The sequence below is a fragment of the Colossoma macropomum genome, unplaced genomic scaffold (genome assembly GCF_904425465.1).
Source record: "Colossoma macropomum unplaced genomic scaffold, Colossoma_macropomum, whole genome shotgun sequence".
NCBI classification, from domain to species: domain Eukaryota; kingdom Metazoa; phylum Chordata; class Actinopteri; order Characiformes; family Serrasalmidae; genus Colossoma; species Colossoma macropomum.
In genome coordinates, this window is record NW_023494793.1 from 12,200,382 (window position 1) to 12,218,872 (window position 18,491).

At 38.3% G+C, this 18,491-nt stretch overlaps 1 protein-coding gene across 1 annotated transcript in view; it reads left to right on the forward strand.

Annotated features, from left to right (window-relative positions):
- The window catches only part of prkg1l (protein kinase cGMP-dependent 1, like), a 58,871-nt gene that overhangs the window by 29,253 nt on the left and 11,127 nt on the right, over positions 1 to 18,491 (forward strand). Inside the window, exons 8-12 of the mRNA XM_036578520.1 lie at positions 7,172 to 7,249; positions 11,081 to 11,175; positions 14,494 to 14,559; positions 15,633 to 15,701; positions 15,799 to 15,895. Of these exons, the coding sequence (XP_036434413.1) occupies positions 7,172 to 7,249; positions 11,081 to 11,175; positions 14,494 to 14,559; positions 15,633 to 15,701; positions 15,799 to 15,895 (405 nt within the window). The remainder of the gene's footprint in view (positions 1 to 7,171; positions 7,250 to 11,080; positions 11,176 to 14,493; positions 14,560 to 15,632; positions 15,702 to 15,798; positions 15,896 to 18,491) is intronic.

Sequence of the window (18,491 nt, forward strand, 5' to 3'; positions counted from 1 at the left end):
AGGTGTTTATTTTGGTTGGCCTGCTGAGAATTGTAGTGCAGTGCATTGGGAAATGGGCTAATATTAATAGAAAAATAAAATAATTTAGAGGGCCTGATCTGACCCACAGGCCTTGTGTTTCACACATAGGTTCTATGACAATACCAGACCTAACACATTTGAGCCTCTTGTTGTTATGTCAGCACTAATCAGTGCTCAAACCATTCAGGTGGGCCAAAAGAGTTAACAATTAAGAAGAAAACTCAACACAGTCTGCAGTTTGATGAACATGAAGCTGAGTGTTGAAGCTAAATATACCCAAAATATTAGAACATAGCTGCTTTATGGTAGTGAAATATTTCTTATGTAACTGAAAAGTGCAGGGAATCCACAGATTTTTGCTCCAAACATGAAACTGGCAGTTGGACAATTCATTATGTCGATTTTGGCCAATGTGTGTTGCGATTTTACACATATAGGGCAAGTAAGTTTGTTGATACTACACTAATACTAAAATGTGGTAGCTTAATTACCCATGAGCTGTGCTAAATAGCCAGTTCCCTCGTACGTCCAGTGTAGCACTTTGATTTTATTTAATTTAAATAGACAACTGATTTTTCATTTACAGATTTACAATAGCAGTTCGGACCATTAAAAAGCAAATAAATCATGGGTTACACTTTATTTGGATGGTCCACTGTAGATGCTTAGTCTATTTTTAACTAATTTTGGACTAAATATCTTTAGATTCAACTGAATTTGAAATTACACAGGAAAGATTCTATTAAATCTGTCCACTTCCTCAATGTTACTGATAATCAATTGAGTATCACCAAAAAATTTGCTAGTGATATAAGTATATTTAGATTATCTGTAGGGGACTATCCAAATAACGTGTGACCAAGTCATGCAGTGATGTGCGAAAGTTTAAACACCCTGGTCAAATGTTTTACATGTTACATGTTTTGTTGATTTTCTACAAAGGAACAGGGAACACACTTAAATATGGACATTTTCTGCAAATTTCAGAGCACAATTTCTATTTATTTGCTGAGTTTAATATACGTGAAAAAATATATAAAATATAAAACGTGCCATAACTTTTGCACGAGCTGCATTTTATGTTTTGTTTTTTCCCAATATGTTAATTGTGCATTACAATGTGCAGATGTTTGTTCTTTGTAGAGGATGTGAACCTACTTTCACTTTGAAGACCAACCAAACATGTTATTTGCCCCTTTAAATGACTGATTTCAGCTACTTTAAGGTGCACCCATTGCTCGTGGTCATGGTCATTGATCATACTTGTATAATCTCCATAGAAAAGCGTTGACTAATGGACTGAGAGAAAGCATTGACTAATAGAATGAGATGCTGTGGAGTGGCTGCACATGAGCTTAATGTCACCATCCCTAATACCAAGCATCAGCTGTGGAGTATAGTGGCATATAAAGCCCCCCAGCATTGGGCTGTAGAGCAATGGAACTGTATTCTCTGGAGTATTGGAGCTCCATCTGATACCTTTAGAATGATAGAATGAGCTCAGTTGCACCTGAGTCTAATGTTGACAGACTCTAAATTAAAGCCTGGGGGGAAAAAACCATGAACAAAAACAGTTAAGACCACCCAGTAGCCTCAAGTTATGCAGTAAATGAATGAAACATTTTCTTATTTCTTATGTTCTGTGTGCGACTTTGTCTGTCACTTTAATGACCGTCATTTATCGCAGCATTCTCTTACAGCAGTGTCAGGCTCAGTATGTGGCTTTAGATACATCTTTTACAAAAACCTTCAATCTGATGGACATAATCAAAGCACGGTGTGCAGTAAATGCATCAAAACTGGCAAAACAACCTCAAATTTTATGACACCTTAAAACACACCCAGAAAGACTGATTAGCCCATAGTTTGGATAGCGTGTAGCCTGGCTAGCTTGCACTGTGTTTGTTTTATAGGGTGCAAAGTAAGGCCTAAAGCTAATAACATTATTACAGTTAACTAAAGTTCACAACTTTAGACTTGTGAACATCTTTGCTTGGGGATGAGTTGGAGTACTATTTTCCAACCAAGCCTAACTGCCCAAGACCTCGCTAATGCTCTTGTGCCTGAATGCAATCAAGTCCTCACAGCAGTGTTCCAGCATCTAGTGTAAAGCCCTCCCAGAAGAGTAGATGCTGTTGAGCTTCTTCTTAATACCCTTGATTTCAGAAGAAATGGTGGTCAAGCAGGTGTCTGGATACTTTTGGACGAATTGGATCAGTGGCCTCATTAAGCCTAGTCTTGGACTAAATTGCAGTGCTGATGAATCACCAATGAAAAGCCTTTTTTAGTCTCTGCTGGAAAATCATGTAAACAAGAGCTGTCTTTTGTAGAAACTTGTTTAGAGGCATTACAGATGAAATGGAGTTCAGATTCTCACACTATCACATATCTAAGAGCGAGAGTGTCAATCCTGATTCAGTTTTTCTGGGCTGCAGGAGCTCATTCTCACTCAGCACACGCACGGCCCAGTGTTTGATTCCTGCAGAAGCAGTGTTGACTCGTCTGTATGGTCAGGAACAGAACTGAGCTGAAGAACTGCAGTGTAAGGCTGGTATTAGTCTTAATAAAATATAAGCATGCTTGCCAGTGAAAAAGCTGCATGCTAAATTGGAGATCTGGGGCAGTGTTACAGAAACAGCCTAACTCTGAAGTCTTATCTGTTTAGTCACCATGACAACTTCAGTTAGGACTGGATTTAGGACAGTAGCTATTACATAATAACAGCTCTTATGTTTATTATCTTATCCTAACTCCACATAGGAAAGCAGTATTACAGAAACGTCCTAGCTAGACAGAAAGTCCTAAATACTGTCCTAGCTTTAGGACAGCCCCAGTGGTGTCCCTAATTGTCTGCTTTAATCGTCCATTTCTATCATTTTTAACACGCAGTTTGGTTCCCTATAACTGGCTTAAGGGTCATTCTACAGAAACGTCCATTGTTGTGTCCCTAGTGTTTACAGATAGATTACACTTAAAAAAAACATGTCAGGGTTACAATTTATTTATATTTTAAAATAACACAATAAGGTATTTTAACAATTAGACCTTCTTGAGCAGTTTAGCAATATTAGTTTTTAAATCACTCATCTAGAATTCCAAGTACCACAGAAGATCTCGTCCCCACAGTCATGTCACAGGGTGAGGCCATATTTTGAAGTAAAAAATATGTTTTTCTGCTATTTTAATTACAATATTCTATACATGACTGTGGAATATATACATTAAATGACCTAAAGAAAACAAATGCCAAATAAATATTATAAAATATATAATAAAAGTTCCCCAGGAGTCGTGTCACTGGTGTTACTGCGAAACAAAAAATCTCTTATTTTGAAATAAAAATCACACTGATGACATCACTTGACTTCTTTTTACCTATTTTCTAAAGGATCTATGAAAAAAGCACATGGTGAGTCCACTGTGTCTTTCAGTTATCAGAAATGTTCTCATTTAGCTCATGATTTCATATGAAGCTCTTAGTTGACGTCACTGGTGTGACCCACTTTACTCTTAGGTAATTGTGGAAAAATAGAATACAAATGGATTAAATTACATATTTTAGTGGACATTCCATGACTGACAACATGTGGTTTGATGCTCTGTAGCAGCCATTTTGTATAATGCATTTTTCATTAAAATGTCTCTGGTGTTACCTTTTTTATGTGTAACACCAATGAGGATCGGTAACACCAGTGACACCCATGGAGAGATAGAAAAGTGGACGTTTTTGTAGAATGACCCATAATGATGTTACATTTATCTATATTACCACAGATGGTGATGAATAATAAGGAGGCAGAGCTGAACACATGGCTGTTTATTAGGAGGAATAATTTTAATGCGGCTCGCAGACCAGCTAATGCATTTGTAAACTGAAACTGGGGAGCGTTGATGCTCTGATAAACAGCAGACAATGTCACAATATTCATAACTTCCAGTTTATTGCACTTTGGTTTTGTTTTAACCTCTTTTACATCAGTAACTGTAGCTGTCTAGCTAACTAACTTACATTTTTAACCTTATTTTGATTACATCTTTATGTTTCTGCTGTGCGTGTGTGGACAGCTGCTTGCTAACAGACATGACAGTTGATTGTCGCCTTCGACTGAGTATGTTAAGACTGAGATAAAATGCTGTAAGATAAGATTTACTTCTGTAATATGAATTTGCAGGGGCATCGCTAGGCCACTTTTATGTTAAATGTTAAATGCTACATGTTATTTAGCCCCCAGTTAAATGTACATTATTAGTTCAAATCATCGGTAGTTTTTTCATTCGGCTGTGCCATCATGTCTCCAAGAACACCAATGCACTAAAACATGCTGCTAAAATGATGCTAAATATAGCTGCCTATTGAGTTTTACTGGCTTCTTGTTAGCTAACGCTAGCTACCTTAGTTATGTGAGGTAAACAAAAGGGTGTAGGTGATATAGCATTAACATTAGCCAACTATTTGAATCATTTTAGAACACTTCACAGATAGTGAGAGTGTGAATGAGTGAAAGAGACAGGAATAACATTATTGGCAGCTCTTTATATTCTTTGTTTTCATATTTCTCTTCAGTATTTGAAACAATCACCTCAGTAGTAGCCATGAGATAAAATGTTGTAAGATAAGATTTGCTTCTGTAATATGAGTTTGCAGGGGCATCGCTAGGCCAGTTTTATGTTAAATGTTAAACGCTAAATGTTATTTAGCCCCCCAGTTAAATGTACATTATTAATTTAAATCATCAGTAGTTTGTTTCATTCAGCTGTGCCATCCTGTCTCCAAATTTACAACATACATTGATAGCTGGACACTAAAACATGCTGCTAAAATGATGCTAAATATAGCTGGCTATTGAGTTTTACTGGCTTCTTGTTAGCTAACGCTAGGAACCTTAGTTATGTGAGGTAAACAAAAGGGTGTAGGTGATATAGCACTAACATTAGCCAACTATTTTAATCATTTTAGAACACTTCACAGATAGTGAGAGTGTGAATGAGTGAAAGAGATGGGAATAACGTTATTGGCAGCTATTTATGTTCTTTGTTTTCATATTTTTCTCTTCAGTATTTGAAATAATCACCAGTATTAACCACAGACAGTTGTTTATGGTAAGTTAATGTCAGTAAAAAGGTCACATAGTTATGATTATAATGCAGTTTTATATCCGTCAAATCCTCAACTTGAAGATGGACGTACAAATTTTCTTTAAGAGAGGAGGCAGCTCAGGTGAAGACCAGTTGAATGAGAAGATTCTGCCTGGTGCAGTAAAAAAACGAAGCCTTGTATTTGAGTTCTTGTAAATAACATGGTACTTAACACAGACAAGAAGAGGGAGAGAAGGAGCTGAATAACATATTGTAGGCTTCACTGCTATTAATAGAGACACAGCTTAGTAGTGGTGCTTTATTAACTAGCTGTTGTTGGCCACAGCCACGCCGCACATAAGCTCAGCTTTTGCTGACAGTTCGCTGTGCGCCTCAGCTTACATCTTGCTTTCTTGGCCGTCAGCTCTCGACTGACTCTCAATTCTTCCTGCTCTGCACACATACTAGCCCCTGCTTTCACAATAAGAGTCCTTATCAGAATATCTCATAAATAAGTGCTGAAGAACAAATAACCTAAAATTAACATGATTTCTCAAAAACAGCTATGATATTTAGGATCGGCAGGTTACTTAAAGAGAGAGAAGATGGAATTGCTTGACTTCACTGCTGTTGCTTGATCAGTGCCTGTTGTAGGTGGGTAGTTAGCATTTAAGTCTGTATAATATTAGATCTGGGCCTAATTCTGATTATGAAAAGTATGAAGATAAATCTACTGTGTGACTACTTCACCATATAGTATATTTTTGATCAATTTCATGCCTATTCCTGTTCTAAAAATTCATGATGAACAGACATTTCTCCTGGGGGAGCATACCCCCAGTGCCCCCTGATAAAGGCTTAGCCCCCCATCCATAAATCCTTATTGGCACCCCTGTGAATTTGTAAAAAATCTTACATTGACCTTGTCAGATCTTAACTTAGGACAAAAGATTGGAGGTTTCTGTAATACAGCCCCACATCCTTAAAGTACTCTACTTTTACCGAAGCTGGTAAAAGTAAGTTTTCTGGCACATGCTAAAGCAGCATTACTCCATTATCTGTCAAGCATGTTTCAATTATTCATAGGTTGCATGTTAATCTCACACTGCAATTAACCTTATCGCTCTAGGTGTGTTCTGGGCCTAGTGAAGGGTTCTTTTTCTTATTGTATAAATTATTGGCTGCTGATAATCTTCAGTCGTGTTTTTAAATGGCTCTGTTTCACATTTACATATATAGTCAGAATTTTTTCACCTACATTTTTTTCTCATCTAGAGGACGTTCAGTGTGGGTGAAACAGTGGGTTTGGGTGAGGCTGGATTTGGGATTAAATTGGCTAAAGTCTTTTTTCACATAATTTAAAATCACCAGCTGCCCTATATACTGGGTCAAAATTTCATAATGAGTGGACCAATAGGAATCGTCCACATTTCCTTGGAATAAATAATTTCTCCATTAATTTCTATGTTATTTTTTTCCCCTTATGCTTAAAAGTGACCTTTTTCAGATATGAGGTTTTGTTCCAACACTGACTATAATTAATTACATATTTTGTTACATAATGAATTATGTTTACATTCAGTTTACATGTATCAGTCAGCTTAGGTCTGACATTTTTCTGTTACAGTCAATGTCAAAAAATGACAAAAACATGGCAATTTTTTTTTCTGCAAAACAAGACTAACAACTTTTCATCACAGTCAAATCGTATTAACCCTTTAAAATCGCAGGCTTATTACATACTAAGGCTTATTATTCAGTAACTACAGGGGCTTCAATGTAAACTGGCTGAGCTATTCTTAGTTTATAGAAGTGTGTAATAAAACTTTGGGCCTGCCGTTGGGCCCTGGTCATTTAATGGGTTAAAATATCTTATCTTCTGCTTCCAAACACAGATATGGTATCAATTGGCAGTTTAGTTTCTGCCCTTTTATCAGATTTTCTCCAATTGTTTAGATGAGCAATGAGTGAGGAGTAATTCTGATCATATTACACAATGCTTTATTATTGCTAGAAATAACCCTGATGCAGTATATTTTTCCATGATTCACACACTCCCACTCCTTTCTGTCAGTTTCATTACAGTGAGGGGGACTACATCATTCGACACGGCTGCCCAGGAGACGCCCTCTTCATCGTTAGCCGCGGCCAGGTGGGAAAAATGGCCTTTCCAGGGCTCTACAGTTTGAGCGTTTAATTTACAAGCATCCAAGTTAGAACAAATTTTGACCTCAACAGTTTATTATGTGTGTTCATTATGTGTGAATACAAACATGCAGACTTGTTTTCAATGAAGCTGATTTGCCATAAGACTCACGTCTTTTGCCTTTGCTGTGGTCTCAAAGCAGTGAATGTAGATCTCAATAGTTAAAAAGGCATCACAGAAACACCCAATACCAGACACAGCTAAGCACTTTTGGCGCACTGGCCAGTGATATTATATATCAATATGGGCTGAGTATGTGAAGTTTGTGTGCTGACAATGAAACTAAGTAGATGATAAGCGAAACAACCAGAAGCTAAGTGGCCCTCTGACACAACAGAAAAATCTCCTGAACAGAGCATTTAATTTGATTGCATAGACTTAAAACTAGGGGAAAAAGCATTTTGTATAAATATTTGTTGGCGTGCTGTAAAGATTGCTGTTTGAAATTAAAATGCAAAGGAATAGCTCTTTTCAGGTGAGTCAGCTCACGAGTAAAAATGATTTTTTCTGATCCCAATTGGCTCTTCTTTTAGTAGCATTGACAGCTTTTTTAATTAAAGAATGAGCAAGGTATCTGTTTTAAAGAATGAGCAATAGTATCTGTTATTTAATTTAGAAAAATCATCAAGAAATAATTTTTAAAAGTCTGCAATATTGTGCTGCAATATTATAAAACACTACTTTATTAAATGTAAAAGAAATTAAGAAACAGCTGTCCAGCAAACTGGCTCACTGTCCAAACCTATAAGAACTGCTGGGTCAAACACATAAGCCCTCATAAACACATCATGACTGCTCACAGATGAAGATTAACATTGATTATCTCGTAACAATGGCACATGTGAAGATCTGGGATATATATATATATATATCCCAGATCTTCACATGTGCCATTGTTACGGCACATATATCACCTACCATCTAATATATATATATATATATTAGATGGTAGTTGAACAGCTGGTTCTCATAGTCGACATGTTGGATGCTGCAGAAATGGGCAGGTGTGAAGCCCCTGAGTGACTTCGACAGTGTCATCGTTATGGCCTGCTAACTGAGCTGGAGCATCTCTGAAACGACAAGGCTTGTGGGGTGCTCCTGGTCAGCAGTGGTGAGCACCTTCCAACAGTGGTCCGAGATGGACTGGTGAAAGGCTCATCAATTCTTGAGGACAACGAAGGCGATCCCATCTGGTCTGAACCAACAGAAGGGCTACCGTGGCACAAGACACAGAAATTTTTAATGATGGCCACATAAGTGCCAGAACTGGACGATGGAGCAATGAAAAAAGGTCGCCTGGTCTCCAGTTTTCTTTTACAGCATGTGGCTGTATATGTGTATCCTGTTTTCCTGGGGAAATGATGGCACCAGGATGCACTGTGGGAAGAAGACAAGCTGGTGGAGGGAGTGTGATGCTCTGGGCAGTGTTCAAGGTGTTGCCCTGGTCTCCAAATTCTCTAGATCTCAATCCGATCAATCGTCTGTGGTATGTGCTAGGACATAAAGGATCTGCTGCCAGATACCACAGGGCACCTTCAGAGGTCTTGTAGAGACCATGCCTCATGGGGTCTGAGACATTTTGGTGGCACACAGAGGACCAGCAGCATATTACTCAGGTGGTCGTTCTGTTTTGGCTCATTGGTGTGTACTTTGTGTTAGGTAAAAGACAAGAACATAGATTGGTTCCTAATCTTGCTCAGGTAATCCTTAAGGGCTTGGACAATGTAGGAAAAATCTGATTCATGAATCAAACGTACTCTCTGACTGACAGGAAGAATAAAGACAGAAAAGGGAACAAATCAGGAGCACCTGAGCTCCTTGGCACAAAGCTTACCCTAGAACTCTTCTGAGTTCTCTGAAGTTCTGCATTCCGGTAAGGATCCTACACTCTCAGAAATAAAGGTAATTTAATTGTTAAGTCATCTCAGATAGATGTGCTTGTGTGGTTTCTGACACTGTGTGACACACTGTTATCAATGAGATGAGCAGAGGTGTATCGCTAAGCCAAAAACAGTAGCAGCCACCTCCTGTAGCCTGAGTTCTGTACATGCTTTTGTCCCCTTTTTTAGATCAGTCTATTTGAAATGGCTTATGATCTCAGCGTGAGTCTGATTTTATGAGTTTGGTGCAGACCGAGTTGGTTGTTAAGCTTTTTCTCCAGACTTTCAGCCGTCTGACTTATTAGCATAACTACGGGAGGGAACTGAGCCTAGATTTGCGTGAGATAATACATTATGCTAGCAACCTGAGACTCAGCACTCGAAACTTCAGACATATTTCCACATTCACCCGTGGAGTAGTTATTACCTTAGGCAGGCAAATATGTGCAGAGTGGTGGAAACGTTTCCTTTCATAGTTCACATTACAGTAGCAGTCAAAAGTTTGGACACGCCTACTCATTGAAATGTTTTTTCTTTTATTTTACACTATTAGAAATAAAGGTTCTGTGCTGGTACATTTTTTTGTTCAACAAGGTACAAACAATGTAAATGTGCCCTTAAAGATACAACAGTGGTTTTAAGGTCTGATTGTGAACCTTAAATAAGTTTTTCCAGGTGAAAGGTAGATGTTTGTACCTTTTCATAACCGAATGTTTTAAAACAGAACGATAAAATAAAAAGCCTGGAGACGAGACGGGGTGTGTGGAGTCAATACAAGTTTCAATGGATTATGGTACAATTAGGTTCCCTGACTAAAGATACTGAGATGTACCCTTGAGGGAACCACCCCAGTGGCAAGAGAGGCACTGCCCCTGTGACAATCTCATGCCTTTATTTCTGAGAGTGTAACTTCCAAATTTAAGAACAGCTGTGGACACATCAGTCCTATGAAGTAACTATGGAAGTTTAAACCAGCTAGGAGAGACAGAATAGCCTAGTCAGACATAACATAGAAAGTTTCTATTAAAAAAGTCTTTTTTTTTGTGGCAGATGTTGCAGATACATGTATAAAATGATTCCAATATGATGCTTATAATCTGTAGGCTTTAAACAGTTTGTAGGAAGCTGTAAAATTGAGAAAATGTTTGATGATGAACAGAGACATAGACAACTACATAATAAGTAAGACAGTAGAATGAATTTAAAATGGAATGAGTATCCAGAATGCTGAAAAGCAGCGAGTAACAGATCAATTGCAATACATGCAATGCATACATAACTTCCTCTTGTTCCCAAAAATCCTTTAAATTGTCAATAAACCATCAATTTACCTTTTACTATCAGCTTTATAATATTTTATTTATTTGTTTATATTTATTTATATTTTTCTTAGAAAAAAATGCATAAGACTTCAGATCAAGTGTTTTTATGATTATACAAAACAAACCTTCTGTCAGGTGTGTCCAAACATTAGATGACTTTAAATATGATAGTCATTTTCAAAAGTTTGAGCACCCCCGGTCAAATGACGTGGTGTTGATTTTCTAAGTGAAAATAAGTGAACACATCTTCTACAGAGAACACACTTCAATATGGTATTTTTCCACTAATTTTAGTGCACAGTTTCTATTTATTTGCTGAGTTTAACATATTGCAAAAAATAAACCATAGAAAATTAAATTAAAATGTGCCATAACTTTTGCACAAGCCACATGTTATGTTTAATTTTCCCCAGTTTATTATATTCAGCAAATAAACAACAACTGCATTAAAACACACAGAAGTGTGCTCTCTGTAGAGGATGTGTTAATTTACTTTCACTTAGGAAATCATGCAGTTTGACCAGGGACGCCCAAACTTTTGCATACAACTGTATGTCTGTCTGATGCTCCATCAGGTGAGGGTGTTGGAGAGGCGCTCCATCAGCGAGGAGAGTGTCTGCGTGTCCATCCTTTCTCGAGGCAACTGCTTTGGGGAGAGAGCTCTGAAAGGGTAAGAAGTCACTGTGGCCAGCAGGGGGCGCAACCATCCACTGCACCACAGAGACATTACAACACTGGCTTTTCTACTTTTTTCCATCTGCACTGAAGTGTAGAGGTTTTGCTGTAACCATCAGGTACACTGTCCTAAATGTATTCAGTAATGTGTTCCATAATAATACATAAAAAAGTAACATTTTCTAATATATTTTAGTAACATATTTTTAATTTTTATTTTACTTAATTCACACTGTTCCTCACTGTTACAGATTGGCAGTTTTATTCATGTTATTATTCTGTTATAGTTTCATGAAATTGCTAATAATTTAAATGAAGTTACTAAAATTCTCTATTTTTTTGTCATTACCTGCTTCAGTCCACTGTTGCTCCCATAATGCCCCAAGCAGGAGTCCAGTACAACAAGATGCTATGCACTGGTGTTCTCTCACAAACATGTCCACCACTGAGGAGATCATTAATTTGGTCATCCCTCAAAAGAGCTCTGTAATGCTGAGATGAATAACTGACCATCACATTGGTTTATCAGTCTACTCAGGCTTTAGTAGGAACTTCAGTTTGTAAAGAAGCTGTTAATTAAAATCATCTGTAGAATTCGTTCATTTAATGATCATGTTTGCTACATGCGCTGCATTGATTCTAAAAGAATTAATAAACATGCTAATATATATATATATATATATATATATATATATATATATATATATATATATATATATATACCATCTTGATGCTAGCAGTGAACAGTTACAGAAACCATATAAACAAAACTAAAGAAGCACACTAGACACCAAACGTCTTGGCTGATCAACTGCATTTGTGCTAGGACTTTTTATCTGAGGGATCTGATTGGTGCAGCCTTCTAAAATGTTCTTCAGACTAGAAGACAATGAAGCCCCTGTAGTTTATATTCTGTGAGAATACTAGTTGTGAGATGTACAGCTTTTGGAGAAGTATCTCCCAAAAATACCAAAACAGGATATTGAATGATTTATGTCGATGGGATGCCTGTAGTCTCTCCACTTGAGTGTATCAACTCCCTGCTGTGAGGACACGGACAGGTTTCACTGTTTTTCTGCACGATTCTGATTCTGTCTCCGCACAACTGAAGGCTTCTGTGTGTGTATGTGTGTGCCGTGCCTCTTTTCTCCACACAATATCCTCCAAATCACAGGCAATCAGAGGCACAGAAGGGGCCGCTCACTCCACTATTCCAAATCAAGTGTCTGCTGAGTCCCCACTGTTATACGAAAGCCATCACAGGCTCATACCTGCAGGTGGTGGAGGAATGAGATCAGCTAAACAAGTGGCAATTAGACTACAGCCATTAGGCACTAGTCTTTACAAGACAGTTGAAAACTGAAATCCAAAAGTTCAAATAAAAAAGGTTATTGATCCTTATGTGAACAGCCTTGATTTATATTAGTATAAATGTGTGGTGGGCCAGCAAAACTTGGGCCACATATTGTACTCTCCCTAGTCTATGTATAGAAACTAAGCTGCAAAAACCCTGTTTTGAATTCATCATAGTTGTAATGTCACAACTAGGGGTGAGCAATATAATATTTTCTTGTTATCATGATAAATTACACCAAAGTATGCTTTTGTGAGCATATAATTGAAATTGTCAGCACTTAAAGAATGCTGTAGTGCATGTTTTATTACAAACAGAGCATAATTTGTCCTGTTTAATTGGTTTTAGCGCAGCCAATTTGTAAAACGTAAAATAAAAATCACTGTATTCATAGTTCTTGATAGTATTTTAGTTTTGGGGGTTCCTACCTACCAAAATTTGTGATGCATATCGTGTATCATGTATCATAAAAATGTCTCTAGCTGAGTTCTTTGGAGCTGAAGATGTGGAGAAAACAATTAAACGTTGTGCTGTTTGTGCCTGTTGGGAAGCAAATATCTAACCGTAGCCATCTGAAAGATCCATACATGCTACAGAAGAGCTGACTTTTTTCCCAACATTCCCAAGAATTTTGATGTGAGATCTTTGGTACATTTGGCCTGGACTGATTTCTGAGTGAGGCACAGTGCAGGACTGAGATCATTTACATACACTGATGAGCCAAAACATTATGGCCACCTTCCCTAATATGCTGTAGGTCCACCGTGTGCTGCCAAAACAGCTTTCACCAAAGCATGGACTCCATAAAACCTCTGAAAGTGTATCTGGCTCCTAGATGTTAGCAGCAGATCCTTTAAGTCCTGAAGTTTGCGAGGAGGAGCCACTGCGGATCAGACTTGTAGTTCTAGCACATCCCACAGATGCTTGATCGGATTGAGATGTGGGGAATGTGGAGGCCAGGGCAATGCCTTGAACTCTACATCATGTTCCTCAAACCATTCCAGAACAATGTGTGCAATGTGGCAAAATTTGTTATCCTTCTGAAAGAGGCCACTGCCTTGGAGGAATACCATTGCTATGAAGGGGTGTACCTGGTCCACAGTGATGTTCAGGTAGCGCGTATAACACTCCCTCCACTGGCTTGTCTTCTTCTCATAGTGCATCCGGGTACCATCGCTTCTCCCAGGTAAATGCCCATGTGTCCGGCTGTCCACGTAATAGAAAAAGGGACTCATTGGACCAGGCAACGTTCTTCCGTTGCACCAAGGTCCAGTTCAGATGCTTGCATGCCCACTGTAGGCACATTTGATGGTGAACAGAGGTTAGCATGGACACTCTGACTGGTCTACAACTATGGAGCCCTATACATGGAAGGATGGATGCGATCTACGGTGTTTTGTAACACAGTCACAGTAGCCTTTCTGTCGGTTCTGACAAAATGGGATGGGCTTTGTTGCCCATTGATAAACCTTGGACACCCAACACCCCATCACTGGTTCGTGGTTTGTCCCTCCTTGGCTCACTCTTGGTACTCACCACTACTGACTGGCAGCACCCCACGAGCCTCGGATCTGCCTTTCGGATCTGCCCCGACATAGTCATCCGACTAGAACAATTTGGAGAATCGACTGTTCACTTACAATCTAATATATCCCAAATCTTAATATGTGCCATTTGTATGAGATAATCAACGTTACTCCCTTCATCTGTGAGTGGTCATTATGTTTTTGCTCATCAGTGTATGTCAGTAACAATCAGTAACAGGAGTTACAGCCTGTTCAATAGGAGTTACAGAAGTTACAGCCTGTTTAAGGAAAAACAATGTGAATTGTGAGTGCTTTTGGTACATAAAATAACACAAACATCAGGGAAAAGCATAATATACAAGAGAAATGTAGAATAAGGAACATTAAAACATAAAAGCTGATGATAAAGATGTGACCTGTTTTCTTTCTGCAGAGAGGTAGTGAGGTCTTTGAGTGTCGCTGCTGCAGGTGATGTCACATGCCTGGCCATAAACAGAGAGTAAGTAGTGTCCATTATCATAGAACTAGTTTTGTAATATTATCACACAGCTATTGCAATATATATATATATATATAATATATATAATATATATATATATATATATATAAAACTTCTATTTGTTTTTCATAATACACAGGGGAAACAAGTATTCAGACACTTTTGTATATAATACCCATAATGTCTTCTGACTCTGTAGTTATAAATGTGGTCAAAAAAAGTGTGTATTCATAAGCATAAACAAAAGATATGTTTAAAAAAATCAATGAAAAAAAACATATTCTGACACTATATAAAAGTATACATGTGTTAAGGTTAAAAATAAATTAAGTGTACACATTATTGCTGCAAACATAAAAATAAAACTGTTCATGCAAATTACTCCTGGTGTTGTTATAAAAGACATTGCTATCAGGAAGATTTCACACAACAAGTAGCAGTAATGGTGAAGGTGCAGGGGTTCTGAAGTTCTCAGGGACATTAAACTATTACTAAACAATTGTTAAACAACACTTGTAAAGAAAAAAACCACAAAGCCATAGCAAAGACCTTAAACATCCCTGGCAGTACAATTTGTTTGATAAAATGCAATTGGAAAGAAAGAAGTGTCGCTTGTATTATCCAAAGAACACCATCCCCACAGTGAAGCATGGCGGTGGGAGCATCACAATATGGTATTGGGACATTACACATAACCAAAGGAAACATGAATGGAGCAATATATTAGGAGATATAAGAGGAGAAATGAATCTCATCGTCAAAAAAAATGAATATGGGTAGAAGATGGACGTTTCAACAAGACAAAGACCCCAAACATACAACTAAATTATGCAAGACTGGTTTCTAACAAATTTGAGGATGCTTGCATGGCCCAGTCAATCTACTGGTATTAATTCTATTGAAAGGACTTGAAGACAAGCAGAATGTGTCAAATGAAACCACAGACGTCTCAAAGCTCAAAACTGAGTACTAGTATTATTAATATGTGGTGTCTGAATACTTTTGTCTCTCTCAATATCGCTTTTAGAGATGTCTTTTTTATGTTTATGAATACATACTTTTTGTGTTGTCAGGTCTCTGAAGAGGTGTATAGGAGAGCTGGACGATGCCAGGGAGAATGGGACCAATGAGCCAAAAGCCAAGTATGCACTTATTACAAACCCCATAGACCTCCAAATGACTTGCAGTAAAATACACTGAACTCTACTGAGCTTAAAACTGGCCTGTTGAAATCAGCAGGGCAGAGGAGGAAGGGGCTGAACTGTGTGACGTATCGTCCAGTGACGTCCAGGTGCTGTGTAATGTGGGAGAGGGACGATATGGCATCACACAACTGGTGAGCGCTAAATGCCACGTGAAGACACTGTACTGTTATGGCCATTAAAGGTGGAAAGCATGTGCTTGGTAAAAAACATGTGATGTCCAGGCTGAATTTTCTCATGGGGGGCTGGCTAAATGGTCTTACTCACTGTAGATTTCAGAATAGTCACTATCATTAATCCTGGAGCTGATCTTTCATTTGCATTATTATCAATAGGCCTACAATATTGATATATACTAAACTTTTCTTTTAACCCTTAAAAGTCTTGCATTATACACTCACTCTGTTATACTACTTGAATGTAATTGCAGAAGATTACATTATTGCATAAAAGTTGAGTCAAAAGTCCATTCACTTTATATTCTATGGTGGCATGTTCTAGTCTGAACTTCTGACTTCGTTTGGTTTGTTTTGGTGTCAAGGAAAGACAAAATTACAGCAAAATGTTACAGATGGTCAAATCATTTCATACCACCTTTTCAAAATTAGTGTGGTTCATCAGTGAGTGCGTTTACATGCACTTAATAATCCGATAACTGCAGAAAAACGGATCTTGTCAGTAATCTGATGTGTAATCCGATGCGTTTACATGCACCTGAGTAATCAGATAATGGGAAACTCCAGGTCTACATGAGTCAGGCAATAATCAGATTTTCCGATTTGCAACCAGCCAATAAACTAACAGAAGAAGACGTGACGAAAACGTAATGTAAAACTCGGACTTCATGCCGCGGCTATTTTTTAAAACATTGCGCAACTTTACCTGAAAATATGAACATACATCATCTAGAAGATTTCATCAAGCATGTATTTGGTTTCAGTGTCGCTCCAAATGTGTTTTTCTGCCATTTTGCGGCAACGCTGCTTGCTTATTTCTGGTACCGCCGACTGATTTTTCACATGCGCAGACTGAGAAATCCGAAAGAAATCAGAGTAAGAGTTTACATGCACTGAGAAATCTGATTACTAAGCTAAAATCCAGCTCTCTTTAATGAATTTCTAAATTGGATTTCTAGACCTTACTCTGATCTAAGAAATTGGAGTATGCTGTTTACATGACCATTTGAATAATCAGATAACTGCAGAAATCCGATTATGATCAGATTATTGAGTGCATGTAAATGCACTTAGTATCAAGGCTCAGGAAGAGGAGGAGCTGGACAAACAACTGTTCAAAAACAGACAAAAATTGCACAGTGTATGTCAGCTTGAGTTGTTTGTTCATTAGTGCAGCAGCTTTAATGAACAAACAACTCACTACACTCTGCTTACGGCACATGGTATGAGGTGATATCGGATGTTGTCATCGTTACCATTTTATGAGGTTGACTCTGAGTAAATGAGAACAGTATCGGCCCAATGCTTGATACCAGTTTCAGTATCAAGGCATCCCTAGAATTAAGCACTGTATTGTACTTGTATTGTTTCTTTGTGTTTTCAGCTTCTGTTTTAGTTCTACTACTTTGTTCAGTCTTATGAATGGATATTTGTATTTATTGTCCTTATCTTTGTCATTGTTTTATGCTGTGTATGCAAATTTGGAACAAACCCATGTCTGATGTGGCGATATTAGATTTGAACCTAAACTTGAAGTTGAAAATATCTCCTCTTTTACTTAAAACATAAAAATTATTATAAAATTTCACCAGACTTTTGCCTTGACTAGCAAACAGCTGCAACTTCTAAGGGTTAACCCACATAAACTGAATGGGATTACAGCTATCAATGTGACGTATATGTGATTTAGCGCAAAAGCTACGTTCACTCTACCAGGTTGAAGTAGCAGACATCTGATTATTTGCCTTTATGGGACAGGGATCTTATTGTTTTTCGGAGCTGTGTGGACAAACAAATCTCATCTTTTTAAATCAGATCTGAGCCACCCACACACGGCCGTCCTAATCAATAACATTACTTGAATGAACCACATGCATCGCCCTCAGTCGAATGGGGTTGCTGGAGCCTATCCCAGCGGTCATGCGGTGGACGGCAGGAAACACCCTGTACAGGCCAATGGTCCCTTACAGGGCAGACACACAGACATACACATTCACCTTACTGCATTTTTGGATTGTGGGAGAAAACCGACACAGACACAACATGGAAACTCCACACAGAAAGGACCCTGGCCACCCAGCCAGGGAATCAAATTCAGGCCCTTCTCCCTGTGAGGCGACAGCGCTACCCACTGCACCACCATGCCACCATGCCCACCATGTGCATCATGAACAACAAGCTAACTAACCAACAGAACAAGCTTTCGTCGTGAAGCTAATTTGCTCTGTGCTGCTCTGAGCTGTTCATTATTAGAGCGAGATGAAAGAGAAAAGCTGTCATGCTAAAGCTGAATGATGGTGCATGTGCAGTGAAAAAACCCCAAATGAATCCTGATCTGTTCTCACTGAGGTCACTAAGGTCACTGCACAGGCACCATTATTCAGCTGTAGCGAGGCAGCAGCGCTGAACCTGAAGTGAGTTCCATTTGCCACTGTAAGAGCATCTGACCCTTTTTCTCCTTTGTCCTGCTCTAATAATGAACAGCTCAGAGCAAATTATCTTGACGACAAAGGCTTGTTCTACTGGTTTAGTGTGTTTGCTTTCCATGACTTGT